General features: G+C 33.1%; 1 protein-coding gene across 2 annotated transcripts; it reads left to right on the forward strand.

Moving 5' to 3' along the window:
- Nucleotides 1-284: 284 nt before the first annotated feature.
- On the forward strand, nucleotides 285-3,012 carry LOC104217388 (transcription factor CYCLOIDEA-like). Of its 2 annotated transcripts, XM_009767631.2 has the most exons (5): nucleotides 285-498; nucleotides 594-636; nucleotides 1,171-2,058; nucleotides 2,310-2,506; nucleotides 2,794-3,012. In XM_009767631.2, the coding sequence occupies exons 3-5, from the start codon at nucleotides 1,251-1,253 to the stop codon at nucleotides 2,821-2,823; spliced, it is 1,035 nt and encodes a 344-aa protein (XP_009765933.1). In that variant the 5' UTR covers nucleotides 285-498; nucleotides 594-636; nucleotides 1,171-1,250; the 3' UTR covers nucleotides 2,824-3,012. The 2 variants fall into 2 exon arrangements, with proteins under 2 accessions (XP_009765933.1, XP_009765939.1); XM_009767637.2 differs by lacking the exon at nucleotides 285-498 and having other exon boundaries at nucleotides 517-636; nucleotides 1,175-2,058.
- Nucleotides 3,013-15,381: the final 12,369 nt, after the last annotated feature.

Below are 15,381 nucleotides of genomic sequence, written 5' to 3' on the forward strand. Positions count from 1 at the left end.
GGTACATGTGTACTCATTTGGGAGAGAAGCTGGTGCCGAACCCACTAACTTTGGTCCAGACTCTATATTTATCTTAAGAAATCCATATAATAGGTACAAAATATTAATATAAAACTAATAAGCTTCAAATCGAGACGGAGACTGAGAAATCGGTTGAGGGTCAATCCTTAGGACCAGTTGTAGCTTCCGAACCTCGAGGATATATAATAGGTCCGTCTGTCTATCCTTTTCCAAATAAATATCAGACTTAGTTCACATGCAGGGCTCCAAATTGTATCACAAATCCCTCAACCTTTGCTGCCCTTTAGGGCAGCAGGCTATAGCATAGTAGCATGTATATATAGCACTTTCATGGTTACTGTATGATTATTAAGGGCTTTGCAAACACGATAAAAGTATTATAATGGTCAATCTGTCAGCTGATATCACGTGAAGTGGCACAAGTAGAAGTCCTTCCTATCCATTCACTTCCCATAAAACCAGCTGCTCTATTTGCTAGTACTACTACTTCTACTACCTATCTTAAAACTCTCTCCATCATTCCTTTTTCTTCTTCTCTTTCATTAACCAATGCTTGCCTACTTTTGCTTTAGGAATTGCAAAGATGGAAAGAAATGTAAATCTTGGTAGCCATTGGTAAGTTTCTTCCAATTTCTTTCTCAATCTCCAACTCTAGCTAGTAGCTTAATCTTATTCAACATATGTCTATACATGCTATACACTTTAATTAAGTACACAAAAGACATGTAAAAGCCACATAATACTATCATATGAAGCAAGATGCTATGTTTTATTATCATTTAGAACATCTCCATCTCTGTCCAGAGGCGGACCTATGTTTAGAGTAGAGTGGTCATTGGACCTCGTTAACTTCGGCAAAATTCTAGATATATGTGTATATTTATTGAAACGATCATATATTTTACTTGAAATCCTTAAGATCAAAAGTCAGATGGAGTCATTGGTTGAGCAGTTCGCTCACGTGCCCCCATCAACTTCAAATCCTGAATCAACCTCTATATTTGGAATGAATACAAGCATAAAGAAGCACAAGAATATAAAAGGGAGAAAAAGAAGAACTAATAAGAAAATCTACTTATGATAATGATACTTACTAATTAAGTTTCTCTCAGTAGGTTTAATTATACTTTTTTTTCCTTGTTGGTGCAGCTAGCTTATTCAGAAGTATTAGCTTTGTCAACTTCATCCGTTGCAGCTAGAGTATTTGTGTTTATAATATAGAGCAGACAATGTATAACTCAAGCAACTACACCTACAATTACAACCCCATTTTCTCATCTAATATATTCAACATCCCTTCTCCTTGTATGCAATATGAACACGAATTTTTCTTCCAATATTACCATGATCAACTTCAACAGAATCTTGATGATACCTTAGCTGAGATCAGTACTGAGACTGCCATTATTAACACGGCAGATTCCAACAAAGACGACGCTTTAATAAGTAGAAATGAACTTGAACAAGAGGAAGGATGTGAGAATAAAAAGGGTAAAATAAGCAGCAACAAGAGAGTGTCTAAGAAAGATAGACACAGTAAGATTAACACAGCTAAAGGCCCGAGAGACCGAAGAATAAGACTTTCAATTGATATTGCTCGCAATTTTTTCAATTTACAAGACATGTTGAGGTTCGAGAAGGCCAGCAAAACTCTGGAGTGGTTGCTTATAAAGTCAAAATCTGATATCAAGGAGCTCTCGAAAGGTCGCCTAAGCAAATTAAGCTGCACTACTGTTATAGGTGCAAATAGTGAATCCTCTACTTCTGAATGTGAAGTTGTATCAGAAATTGATGAATCTCCATCTAATCATAAGGCAAATGCTAAAGGAAATTCTTGCAACAAGGAGAAGGAGAAGAAGAAGAAGGAGAAGGAGAAATCAGTTCGTCGAGCTGCATTTTATCATCCATTTGCAAAAGAATCAAGGAAACAAGCAAGAGAGAGGGCAAGGGAGAGAACAAAACTAAAGAAAAACTTTTGTAAATCTCATCATTTGAACTTAAGATCTTGGAATTTCTCCGAAGGGGGCGAAGAATCAGGTAACCACCAACATGTTTGTAGTTCGTGACTGTATCATCTAAAAGTTTAAGTTGTTAGAGAAGCACACTTCATGTGCCTGGCTCTTTTTCTTGGCCAAACACGTGAAATTCTTTTTAATAATAAACAGTCGTAAAACTTGAACTCATGACCTTTGCATGTTCTAATACTATATTGAATTGTATGATCATCTAGTTTAACGGTTTAAATTATTATTAGAAGCATACTTTTAATTACTTAAGTATGTTTTCAGCGGGATATATTAGCATGAATCTTCCTTGTCAAGAAATGCAAGCTGAAATAGTTGAAGAACTCACCTCCCACAATGAGAAGCAGCTTTTATTAGGGATTAAAGAAAACATTGCTAATGATTGTAATTTGGTGGCTACTGGCAATTGGAGCCCAAATGCCATTTTCAACTATCAACAAAATGCTGGAATTCCTCATGAGGTAAATATTCGGATTTCATTGATAAATTCATTTATAATTGTAATCACATGAAAAGAGAAAAATCAGATAGGAGTAGATGATTTCTAAAATACTCCAAGGGATCTATGAATTTTTTGGCCCAATGAACGCGCCACTTAGGATCCCTACTCATATACCAAAGGCGCTACTTCAATTGAAGCGCAAGCTCTCCCCTTGTATTGCATACTTTTATAAAGCTGTAAACAACGTATTCTCACTAGGTGCATCTGATCATCTTCTATCGTTTTGTTTTCTTCTTCCTTTTGCAGCATCAAATTACAGACATTCCGTTTTCATGAAGCCGAGAACAAGGAAATTCTTTGTTGACAACGTATCGTCACAACTCTCTTCAGTTTGTGTTAATTCGAAATCTATTTGGTTCTGTTGATTATGTAAAATAAACTTGTTACCTCATTTTGCATATATTCAATCAAAAAACATTTTGGTTACTCTCTCATGTATTTGATCTATAAATTTAAGTTACCAAATGTTTCTCATTATTCAATGTTCTTGCCTTAATTTAGTCAATTAATTTCATTCAGATAAGTTAATATTCAAACTACATACGAGAAGTTTTGTGATAGAAAATCTCAATATTCTCATGTATTAGAGGGCTTAAATTCGTTACTCTAGAATAAGTCTTACATTAGGGTACTGCTTGACATTTAAATGGGAATAGTGTAGCTAGATTCTTTTTTTTTCAGAAGCAGTGATGACAATGTGAATAAATTAAAGAGATTACAAGAAAGAAATTGAATGGGAAACAGCGTCTTGCAGAAATGCAGGGTAAGACTGCGTACGATAGAACCTAATTGTGGTCCGGTCCTTTCCCGGACCCCGCGCATAGCGGAAGCTTAGTGCACCGGGCTGCCCTTTTTATGCTTCACTGGATTAACTTAATAGAATTGCACTTCCAATATATGCAACACATAATCATATGATGGAATGATTGCTAATTACCAAGATATTCTCATTCATTTATTTGAGCAAATTTATAAAGCTGCAGCATCACAGAGACTAATCCCTTGTTAATTTGTTCACTGTCGCACTCGAGCCTAGATAGTTTTTTAGACTATGATTTCTAAACTTAATTCAAAAAGTTGACTGTGTTTATGTGAGTTTATTCAATGGTATCATTGTATTTCAAACAAAATTTCAATTATTAATCTGCTAGGGTTTAGTGGAACTGTCAATCCATGCTAGTTTCCCATGCACAAAATTGCAATGTCCCTGTCCTAAACTGGGGCCAAATAGTTTTGTACCCCATCACAAACTTGTATTTAGCTTTATGACCCCATTTCCTTTTTTACACATAGAAGATTTGTTTTTACATATGACAGATCTATCTTTTATACGTAAGAAATCTAAATTAAAAAAAAAAGTACAGTCCGGTGCACTAAGCTCTCGCTATGCGCGGGGTCCAGGGAAGGGCTGGATCACAAGGGTCTATCTTACGCAGCATTTGTATTTCTGCAAGAGGTTGTTTTCAGTTTTCACGGCTTTCTTAATTTCAACATTGTAAAAAGCTACGAAGGGCTAAAACTCTTAAACTTACATATCATGCCAGTAATATATATATATATATATATATATATATATATATATATATTATGTCATGCTTCACATTAATGAGGGAAATAAATTATAAATCGCTATCATAAGGTCTACAAGATTTACGGAGTGTGAGATGTGATTCTTAAATTTATAAACCATAATATTTTATTAGAGCAGAATAAGTAGTTTTGGATAAACATGTGATATCCTCAATCAATCCCTTTAATTTACTGATATACTGTATCAAACCTTGCAAGATGAATGGTAAAAAACCATATATCGGTCTTTGCTTTGTTTTTCCGCTTTTAATTAGCTTCAGAATAAGGACTATTTGACTGAAAATATAACACAACTCTATCTCCTTTTCATATATTTGTTATAAGAGTCAAGAAAAAGGTAATGGTTTTATCATCGATGATTATACGAGTTTTACATTCAAAGCATTTGATCTTGCCCAAAATGGACATATTGTAAAATTGAATCAGTTCTTCTCAAAGAAACTTGTATATATTAGCTTTTCAATTTCTCCTTTTGCTTTACACTTACTCACGTCACGTGAATGTAAAGCTCGTCTTTAAATGTGAAGCAATACATAAATGGTAAACACTTGCTCATCTTTAACATGGAAGCTAATGCAAAAAAGAAGAAAAGGAAAGAAAAAGTTATTTATGGAATTTGAAGTAAAATTTTTTTAAAAATGATCTCTCTCGGGCAGAATTGGTTTTTATATTTGAACTTCCTTGCAATAAAGTACTTCCTTTAGTATTTTTCCCTTTATTTAGACGTTACTATGCCAAAAACTTCTCTCTTAATTTCCCTCTTTTTCTTTACCCTTCTAATTCTGGTAATTAATTAACAGCGGTAATATTTGACTTGGGAGACGCCAAGGACGAGAGCCTTTTCAGGTGGATAGTTGTAATTCTCAAATTGTTCATTTCCTTCTAAATTGATAAGGACAGGTGGGCATGCGCAAGAAAAGAAAAGGAAGCATACATTTACTAATTACGCTCATTTTCCAAGCTGACAGAGGAAGAAAAACAATCACAAGCTAAGTGACAAGAAATAGAATAAGTTACTTCACCTTTTTTTTTTTTTTTAGGAATATCATTATGAAATATCCTATTCTAGGCAAATTTTCTTCCCTCTGGAATTTTAGTAACTTTAGGGAAGTAAGAAGAAGAAGAAGCGCTTGAGTAGGGTTTTGGACCAAGCTGTAGAATGCAAAATCAAGAAAGACAAAGGTTACAAAAGCATCATTTAATCAAGTCAGAGGTAGAGTTTGATGTTTGTGGGTTCCGGATATTTTACCTTATTCATATATAGCTCATTTTTGTTAATTAAATGTCTATATGTATTTAATAAATTTTTAAAACATAAATATGAAATCTAAGCAAAAGTTATTTAATTATTGTCAATTATATTGAAGTAATTATCAATGACCATTTAAAAGCAGATGCTTTCGTATTGTACTATATGTCTTCAAAGCCAGTACCACACTTCACATTCATGGTCCCCAACCTTAGTGGAAGCAGCAGAGATTAGGGTTTTTGACCTATGGGTCCTCCCCCTCCCCCCCTCCCCACTAGGTATCTGTGCACACACGTGCGCACTGTTTCTGCATGTGAAAAACAAAAAAAGAGAAAAAAGGTTTGTGGGGGAAGGAAGAGTCGGGGTCTGATGAATTCCCTTCTTCCTCGACTCTAATAATACAGAACTCGTTTGATTTGGGAACAAGTTATCCGGGATTATAGTAATAATATATATATATAAGGTACTTTAGTGATTTTAATTTATGCAAATTTATTTGACTGAAATAAATGAGATTTTAAAATTTATAATTTTATATAAGACATAACATTTGTATGACTATAATTCTTTTAAAATTTGTAGTGTTAAATATGTCGGAGTATATATATGGGCTATAAAAGCTTCACATGAGGGTATATTGGAAGTACAATTTAAAGTATTTCCAAATTTAGAAATAATTATTCTTTATGGAACAGAACAAAAAGAAAATATGTTCATAAACTAGAACAAAATAATTATAATATAAAACATATATTTAGTTGAAACTAGATAAATGGATAACCTTTTGTTTCTAATATTAACAGGTGAGTTGATGGATGGTGGAATTACCAATGTAAATAACAGTTACCAACTTACAGTATTATTGTTAATGCTTAAGTTGCAAAATGTAGTGGTTCAGGATAATTTAGTGAAAAGAAGTATATCTTTTGGCAAAGGAGGGTATCCACCTCCGTTGTTGGCCGTCTCAACATACAACATAGGAATAATTTTAGTATTTGTAATAGTTTGGCCACGCTTGGAAACCTTAATGTCAATTGTCATCTATGACACTTCTACTAGCTAGTCTTTTTTTTTTTTTTAAATCAATTACTTTGTATGGTGGCATGGCCCTATCATTCAACCAACAAAGAGTACAAAAATATGAAGGGGACCGATATTGTTACCTTGCACAAAGGAGGCAACGACTACCCCTATTTACTAACTATTTACTGCCCTTATGCATTACATACAAAAACAAAAGTGCGCTGTGCAATTTGGCATATATACCATTGCATATCCAATAATCTACCAATCAACAAAAACTCTTCACAAAAAAGTATTCTTCCTATGTTTATGCCTTAGTGACACCATCTGGATGTAATCTAATCTATAAGGTCCAACTGGAAGATCATGATAGGAGAAAATAAGTTCTTCATTGTCAATGCTCCATTTTGCTTAGAGGTATATATAGGTCGCATTAGTTTAGATTTATTAATTACCAAACCAAACCAATGGTCTCAGATTTTTAAATCTATAAACTAAACCAAACCAACAAAGTCGGGTTTTTCAATCTCGATTTTTTTCAGATTTTTTGATTTTTTCGGGGTTTTTCCCGATAAAGTCTTCATAGCACTAAATATGTAACTTGTGTTCCAAATATTTCTTTATTCCTAATAAGAACAACTACATAATATTTTTCAAGAAAATAACACAATAATATGAGATAAGTCATAGCTTATACTAAAATATTCAATAATAACAAAGATAATAATATTGGATAAAGCAAATATTTCTAATTAATAAGCTATAATGATTAACACAATCTAAAAATACTATATAGGCCATGCTAAAATAAGTATAGCAAATAAGTACTATTTATTATATAACGAAGTATTGAAAAAAAAGATAAACTTAGTTATACATTTTCATTACAAACTAATGTAAAACTAAAATATAGATATCCAACACTATCGTCATTCTTAGTGTTGAAATAATTTTTTTTTGTTAGCATTAGTATTGATTTGAACTTTATTTGAGTTACTATATTTATGGGTTATAAAATTTATTTACCATCCAAGAATGTTAAGCCCAAACTTGAAATAATATATTAAAAGATAAAACTGTAAAAAAGTTTAAGAAATATTTATAAATTACATTACAATAAATATTTATATGTATAAAATATTTTTAAAAATTGCATAAATATACTATCGGGTTCCGTTTGACTTATTTTAGTCAAAACCAAACCAAACCAATTATGGTCGGATTTTTTCTCCAGTACCAATCAAACCGAACTACAATCAAATTTTTTTCCCGGTTTGACTGGGATTATCGGTTTCATGATGCGTTTATCGGTTTTCTTTGTACACCCCTAGCTAGCTAGCCTGCAATTAATGTCTGTTTATTTTCTAATCTAATATAATTAACCCTAATTATCAACAACATAAAAACAGTGTAAATAACATGATGAATGACAGGTATTAGATAAGATGGTAACAATAAACTCTGCTTTGCATCACGTAAAAGAAGTTTAAACCTTATTTATCTTTTAGGAATGTAGAAGTCTTATGTAAGTAAAGTAAATTTGTTTCATTTCTGCACAATTCTTTCATTATTCTTTGGTCTAAATAATAACCTAATAAAAAGATAATCACACGATGACACTAACAAAGAACTACCAAACGACCAACAAATTTAGTCCATTAAATTAAAGGACATAACATTTCACTTTGGCATATCATGTCAACTTATCTTCTAGCAGAATAATCGCATCAAAAGCTTGTGTCAATGTTGTCTAATCAAAGAGGACGTTACCCCTTCAGCCATCTTTTGCATTTGTTATTAATTCAGAAAGTGAAACCCCTCCTCCCCCCCCCCCTCCCCACGAAAAAAAAAATTAGAGTAGTTTGCCAAAAAGAATTATTGAAAAAAAGGATGATAAAGTCTTGGCTCTAAAAGATATTTGTATATGTTCCTGCAGTGACAGTATCGTCTAACGTTGTAGTGAGACTATCCAAGATAATATGTTTATTCCGGCAACCAATATAGCCCTCACACCACCCCACTCCCCTCTCCGGCACCCAACTGAATGTCGGTCGCGTAACAAATATAAAAGGATCTAGTGTTAAGTTGTAATGACCCGACCTGTCGTTATAAGAATTAGCATCTCGTTCAACGGCTTAAGACCTCGAGGAGCTTCGTAATACGCATTATGACCCGCATGTATGGTCAAGTTTGATTTTTCGTAAGATTCGGAGTTAAATTTAAAGAAAATCAAAATCTTATTTTTTAAAGCAAATGGAAAGAGTTGACTTTTGAGCAAAAGACCCCAAATTAGAATTTTAATGACTTCAATAGTTTCGTATAGTGATTTCGGACTTAGACGTGTGTCCGAATTTGGATTTGGAAGTCCACAGGACAATTCGGCGAATTTTGACGAAATAAGAAAGTTGACGTGTTCTAATTATATTATTTTATATGTGGAAGAGGTCTATTACCATTATGAATACCAATTGGATATGATAGCAAGTGTACAAGGCGTACTATAAGATATACGGGTCTAAGGAAAGTTCTAAGTCTGAGCCAAGTTGGAAAATTACATAATATACTAAAGTTGCAAATGAGTACGCACAAGACCTCACTTTAGACAAGCATATCTACGTGGATATAACGAGTTGTTTGATGAAAAACCTATCAAATTAAAGCTCTTTGAGTCTAGTTTCCAGAGAATTAAACCGTTCGTCATTTGGAGGTGTATACAGAAAGTTATGACCATTTTACTGGACCTATGTCATAAGCGCGCCCAGGCGCTACCGCGCCGATTTAGAAGTTTTCTGCCTGTGAGCGCGGCGGGAGCACGACAAAGCACGTAAAATCCCTATAATACCCTTGGGCAGTGTAAAAATCGAAGGAGTCCAAAATTTCTTCCATTTTTGGTCATTCAAGCACGGATTTGGGTGATTCCAAAGAGGCTTTTCCACGATTTCGACTTGGGTAAGTGTTCTATATCCGAAAGTGATTACATTTCATGAATCTATATCAATATTCATCGTTTATGTCGAATTTGGATGAAAGAAATTGTGGTTTTTGTAAAGTTTTCCAAAAATGAAGATTTAGGGTTTGAAGGTCCATTTGATATCGAAATTCGATAATTTTTGTATAGTTGAACTCGTATCGGAATGGGTTGTCAGATTTTATGAGTTTTGTTGGATTTCGAGACGTGGGCCCCACGGGCAATTTTTGAGCTAAATTTCGGATTTTAATCCGGAAAAATTGTAAATTCATATAGAATTAGTTCCTACGATTCGTGTTGAGTATTTTGAATTGGTTGCAAAGCAAGGTAAGTGTTTGGTCTAACCTTAGCTTGAGGGATTATGAGTCGAATCTTATTTGCTATGTGGTACTTGCCGAGTACGACGTATATGCATGGTGACGAGTATCTATATGTTAGTGTCAATCATGCCCGTGAGTTTTATATTGTGATTATTATGACTTCGTTGTATTATTCATACTTTGATGATGATTTCTATTGTTGGGAAAAGTTTGTGGAAGTAATTGAGACATTTGAACATTGAGGAGCGTTGACTCAAGTTGTACAATGAAATGTGAAAGTATAAGTGGTAATTGAATCTTTTAGAGCATTGGCTCAAGTTGTGAAGTGAGTTGTGACATAAAAGTGAGAAAGAGAAGAGAATCATTATATCATCTCCCTTGCCGGGATATTGTTGCTTTTGATGTTATCTCCCTTGCCGGGATGTTGATGTTTCTTTTGATGTTGTTCCCTTGCCGGGACTTGATTGTTGAACTATTGTTCCCTTGCCGGGATTCTTATTGTAATTTTATTTAATCCTTTGCCCTACTGTTTGTGATTGTTGTTTGGCTGAGGAAGAGTGTTAAAGCATGAAGGGTGATGCCGTGTATTATTTTGGTGAAAGAGTGTTAAAGCACGAAGGGTTATGCCGTGTATTATTTTGGTGAGAGAGTGTTAAAGCACGAAGGGTGATGCCGTGTATGATTTGTAAGGAAAGAGTGTAAAGCACGAAGGGTGATGTCGTGCCGCACGATGTACCATTCCGTGCCGATTATATTGATTATATGGTGAGGACGAGAGTAAAAGCACGAAGGGTGATGCCGTGCACATTTTCATTATTTGATTGCTTTGGTGAGGACGAGAGTAAAAGCACGAAGGGTGATGTCGTGCACTTATTGATTCCTGATTCTTTAGTGATATCTGAGGTATGTTGTTTCTTTCAATTACCAGTTGTCTTTCTATTCTAAGTTGATAGTTCCCCCGCAACATGTTACCCCTCCCATACTTGACTGTATATTACCGTTCTTCTTTTTCCGCTGTATATAGTTAAATTGCACAGGTTTATTTGGTAGTCTGATCCTAGCCTCGTCACTACTTCGCCGAGGTTAGGCTAGACACTTACCAGCACATGGGGTCGGTTGTGCTGATACTACACTCTGCACTGTGTGCAGATCCCGGAGCAGCAACTTTTGGACAGTAGATTGGGTGGCTGCCTTTAGTCCACGCGGAGATTCAAGGTAGTCCTGCAGGCGTCCGCAGGCCCTGGCGTCTCCCTCTATCCCTTTACTCCTGTTTCATTTTTTTAGTTCAGAAACAGTGTATCTTTTATCTTTCAGACTTTGTATGTAGTATTCTTAGATCGTCTGTGAAACTGTGACACCAGTTCTGGGTGGTCGAGGCTCGAACAGTTATATTAGATACATATTTCAGATAATTTACTACATTTCTTCTGCTTATTGAAATTTCTGTTGTCAACACGTTATTGCATTATAATTGTTAAGGAATATAATTTGGTAAAAATGTAATTTGCTCAAACAGTCGGCTTGCCTAAATCACATTAGTAGGCGTCATCATGATTCTCGAAGGTAAGAAATCTGGGTCGTGACATAAGTAAATCAACAATAAGAATGAGCGTGACTCTTTTAGTGTCAAACATAACCTGAAAAGAAGAACCTAAATGCTGGAGAATGAATGAAGTCTTAGCGTACATGATATCTGTAACGTATGACTACAGCTCTAACACATAATTTATCCGCCAAATAATTATTATGTCCAATTAAGCATCAAAAGTTTAACCACGGTCTCCAACATGAATAAGGAAACTCAAGTAGTCATACAATCGTTTAAGACATATCACAACAATAACAAGTATGAATGTGTATTTATAATATAACGTGAAGCCAAATCAAATATATCAATTAACAAATCTCAAGAATAACTCATCTGGCTCAAATTTAAAATTAGGAGAGAGTTAGATTCAAGGTCCCTTTCATATATACTTAAGGACATCTTATTATGAATCGATTCGTGTCCTACTAGCATATAGGTACTAATTGTGTTGCGGTATGGACTAATGAAAATCCTCTAAGTCTCTCAATTCCTTATTACTTGGGCAAAATATAAAAGTTGGCCGATCGGCTTAAACAAATTTTGTTTTACTAGCTAAAAATATATAAAATATATTTATTATATATATATATATATATATATATATATATATATATATATATATATATATATAATACATATATATACCAAAAAATATATTTATACACATATATACCAAAACAAATATATTTTATCAGCTATTATTTGTATGTACGGCTAAAAACATAGATTTCTCAAATTACTTGGGGTCCATTATATGAATAATCAGTATTTCCACTCCAGACTACTCTTCTTTTTTCTGAATGAAATTGATATTGGAAAAAATAGTTATTTAATTATTTTTTTAGTATTTAGAAATAGCCATTTAACTAATTTTTAATATTATAATAATAGTCATTTGATTAATTCTTTAATATTTTGGTCATTAAATTATTTCTTATATTTGACTTATAAAATAATTATTATATTTCTGACTTTAAACTCCAATAAAAATGTATAAACAGAAAAGATAAAAAAATCTCTAACCTTAGAAAAAAGTTATACTTGAAAGACAACATAACCCTAAAATTATCCTAAGAAACCAAAACGAAAAACTTAAGTTACGGACGAACTAATTATTTTGAAGCTTCCAATAACTTACAGAAAAGAATCATTCTTTTCTATTATTTCGAGATTTTCTCTGTACACTAAATTTTATTCAACCATTTTAAAATTTTATTTTTCCACTCAAAATAAGTTTTTGAATCATTAACACTTTGCTAGGCAGACTATTTCTTCTATTCAATCTTAATACTTGTTAATTGTTGTTAATTTTTCTTGATTTCTTAGGATTTTTTTTTTCAAATTTCCCAATGCCATTCATTCGACTGAGTAGTTGACACAATCAACCAGGAAAAAGAACCAAAAAATAATAGTATTTACTAGCGACAAGAAGTTTTCTTCTACATTTTAAATAATAATACATTTTAATCTCATATAAAATTTATTTGGCAAAATAATGAGTGAAAAGATAAAAGAATAAAACCAAAAAAATGTAAGATAAGAACTTATTTGACAAAATTAAGTAATGGGAGCAAACTGGATGAAAAGTCACTAGAGTGATCCAAAATCCTAACATGATCAACATTTATTAGTTTAGGAACTTATCTTTCGTTAATTTTTTATTTTATATTTCAATCACAAATTTTAAAAGTTTATTTTCATTGATATGTAGATTAATATCAAATCCTAAATATGATTAATATTCATTATTTTTAAGAATTTGTAATTTTTTGTTAATTTTTATTTTATATCATAAATATATGTTATGAATATACTTTTTGTATTATTTTTAAAAGTTTATCTTCATTAATATATGTACACGCGTGACGCACGTACCCTATAACTAGTAGGTACTAATTGTGTAAAGAGTTGTAAATACTCTTAACACTTGATATTACGCTTGTCTAAATTGCTAAGAGAAGTTTAATGACCTGGGAAAAGAATACTCCTTCGTTTCATTGAACGTCGAGGACATTCCTATCATTTTCATAAATTTTGCAATGTAAAGGCAACTTGATCTTCAGTTTTCATTTATTATGAAAAAAATATTCGGAAAAATACACAAATTAAAAGCTAGCCCGTCATAAGGGCGATGTCCACAAATAGCCACTATCAGCACCTGTCTTTATTTTAAAGTCAGTGTTTTAAATGTCTTTAGTTTTTAGCCACTGGTTTAATAAACTTATACCTGACTGGATGAAAACACCCTTCTGCTATAACTTATACCTGTCTTTATAAAGAGCATTAATATGGCATTGGTAGAAATCAACCCTCTGAGCATCATTGACACCTTTTGCAACTTCATTAATATCACACTCACCCATTCCTGATGACAATGTCAAACGAGTTTCAAATTAGGATGAAAATCAGAGACGATATTCAGTAAACACTAAAGTCATGATTTAATATATATATATATATAAGTTCAATAAATTAAATTTTTTGCTTACCACACTCCGTGATGTAAATAGTTGGGTTCTTGTAATAATTTTTGTGTAAACGAGAAGATTTTTAAGTCCAATTGGAGCAACAAAGAAAATGAGGTAACTTTAAACATAAAGTTAAGGACTCTCTGTCCTGAACTTTTGAACGTGTAATTCAAACTTAAGGACTGCCTCTCTTTAACTTTTGAACCTGCATTTCAAACTTAAGGACTCGTGTTCTTAACGTTTGAACTTTGATCTCAAAGTTAAGGACTGCATGTCCTTAACTTTTGAACGTATTATTCAAACTTAAAAACTGTCTTTCCATAACTTTTTAACCTGCAAATCAAACTTAAGGACTTCTGTCCTTAACTTTTGAACTTGAAACTCAAAGTTAAGGACAGACAGTCCTTAAGTTTTGAACTTGAAACAATAACTTAAGGTCTGTCTGTCCTTAAGTTTTGAACTTAAAACTATAAGTTAAGGACTACATGTCCTTAACTTTTGAACCTGAAACTCAAAGTTAAGGACAGAAAGTCCTTAAGTTTTGAACTTGAAACAATAACTTAAGGACTGCATGTCCTTAAGTTTTGAACTTGAAATTATAAGTTAAGGACTGTCTGTCCTTATCTTTTGAACCTGCATGTCAAACTTAAGGACTCCTGTCCTTAACTTTTGTAAAGTTGAGGACAGAGAGTCCTTAAGTTTTGAACTTTGAACTCAAAGTTAAGGACTGCCGGTCCTTAACTTTTGAACGTGTAATTCAAATTTAAGAATTTTGAACTTGAAACTATAAGTTAAGGACTGCATGTCCTTAAATTTTGAATCTGCATGTCAAACTTAAGGACTCATGTACTTAACTTTTAATCTTTGAACTCAAAAGAAACAAAAACAAGGTAAGAAGAAAGAAATTTTGAAAATTCAGATATCTGCTCAAAAATTTGAACATACAGAATTTAGCAAATAAGTATTGAGGATGATGTCATTCATGAATACTTTTGTTAGTGTTAGTACAATGTAAGGCTTACTTACCCAGTGACATCCTATACTATATACCCAGTGACAGAAGCAACAAAGCCAAAGAAAAGCTCAACTACTACGCTATATATTAATAGGGAAACCGAAATCCAGAAAATTATTTTGAACTTTGATCACGAGCTAATTTGGCTGCAACTTCATCATTATGATAATTCTTTGTCTTTGCATATTATTGATGAAATTTGGACGATTTTGGAGGGCTTTTCACATTTACCATTACTGCGCTTGATATATACTTCACCTTCATCGCTTCTTTCTTTTTGCAAAAGGTTTTGGGAATATAACCATTGAAGAAAGGGTAAAACTGTCTTTTTCCTATTAGTAGTGGCTATTTTTGCTGAGCATTATAATTAGTGGATAAAAATTAAAGACCCCCTTAATTAGTGGCTACTACACGCCATTTTTACCCCGTCATAATCCATTGGAATCTAAAGCCCGCAAGGGCTGGGCCAGCCCATTTTGGAACCTCTACTCATGATGAGGTAATGGGCTTTATCAGAAGGCTAAAGGCCCAAACATACTTTCGGCCCACGTCGTCACAACCATAGTAATCACCTTGTGTTGCTCCATGGACTAATGAAAATCATCTAAGTTTC

Source organism: Nicotiana sylvestris, chromosome 10 (genome assembly GCF_000393655.2).
Source record: "Nicotiana sylvestris chromosome 10, ASM39365v2, whole genome shotgun sequence".
Lineage (NCBI taxonomy): Eukaryota > Viridiplantae > Streptophyta > Magnoliopsida > Solanales > Solanaceae > Nicotiana > Nicotiana sylvestris.

What these genes read in the sequence shown, in the direction of transcription:
- LOC104217388 (XM_009767631.2), top strand. Translation starts at nt 1,251, where the DNA reads ATGTATAACTCAAGCAACTACACCTACAATTACAACCCCATTTTCTCA. An exon ending in CGAAGGGGGCGAAGAATCAG is followed by an intron (nt 2,059 to 2,309) that starts GTAACCACCAAC and finishes GTATGTTTTCAG; the next exon opens with CGGGATATATTAGCATGAAT. An exon ending in ATGCTGGAATTCCTCATGAG is followed by an intron (nt 2,507 to 2,793) that starts GTAAATATTCGG and finishes TTCCTTTTGCAG; the next exon opens with CATCAAATTACAGACATTCC.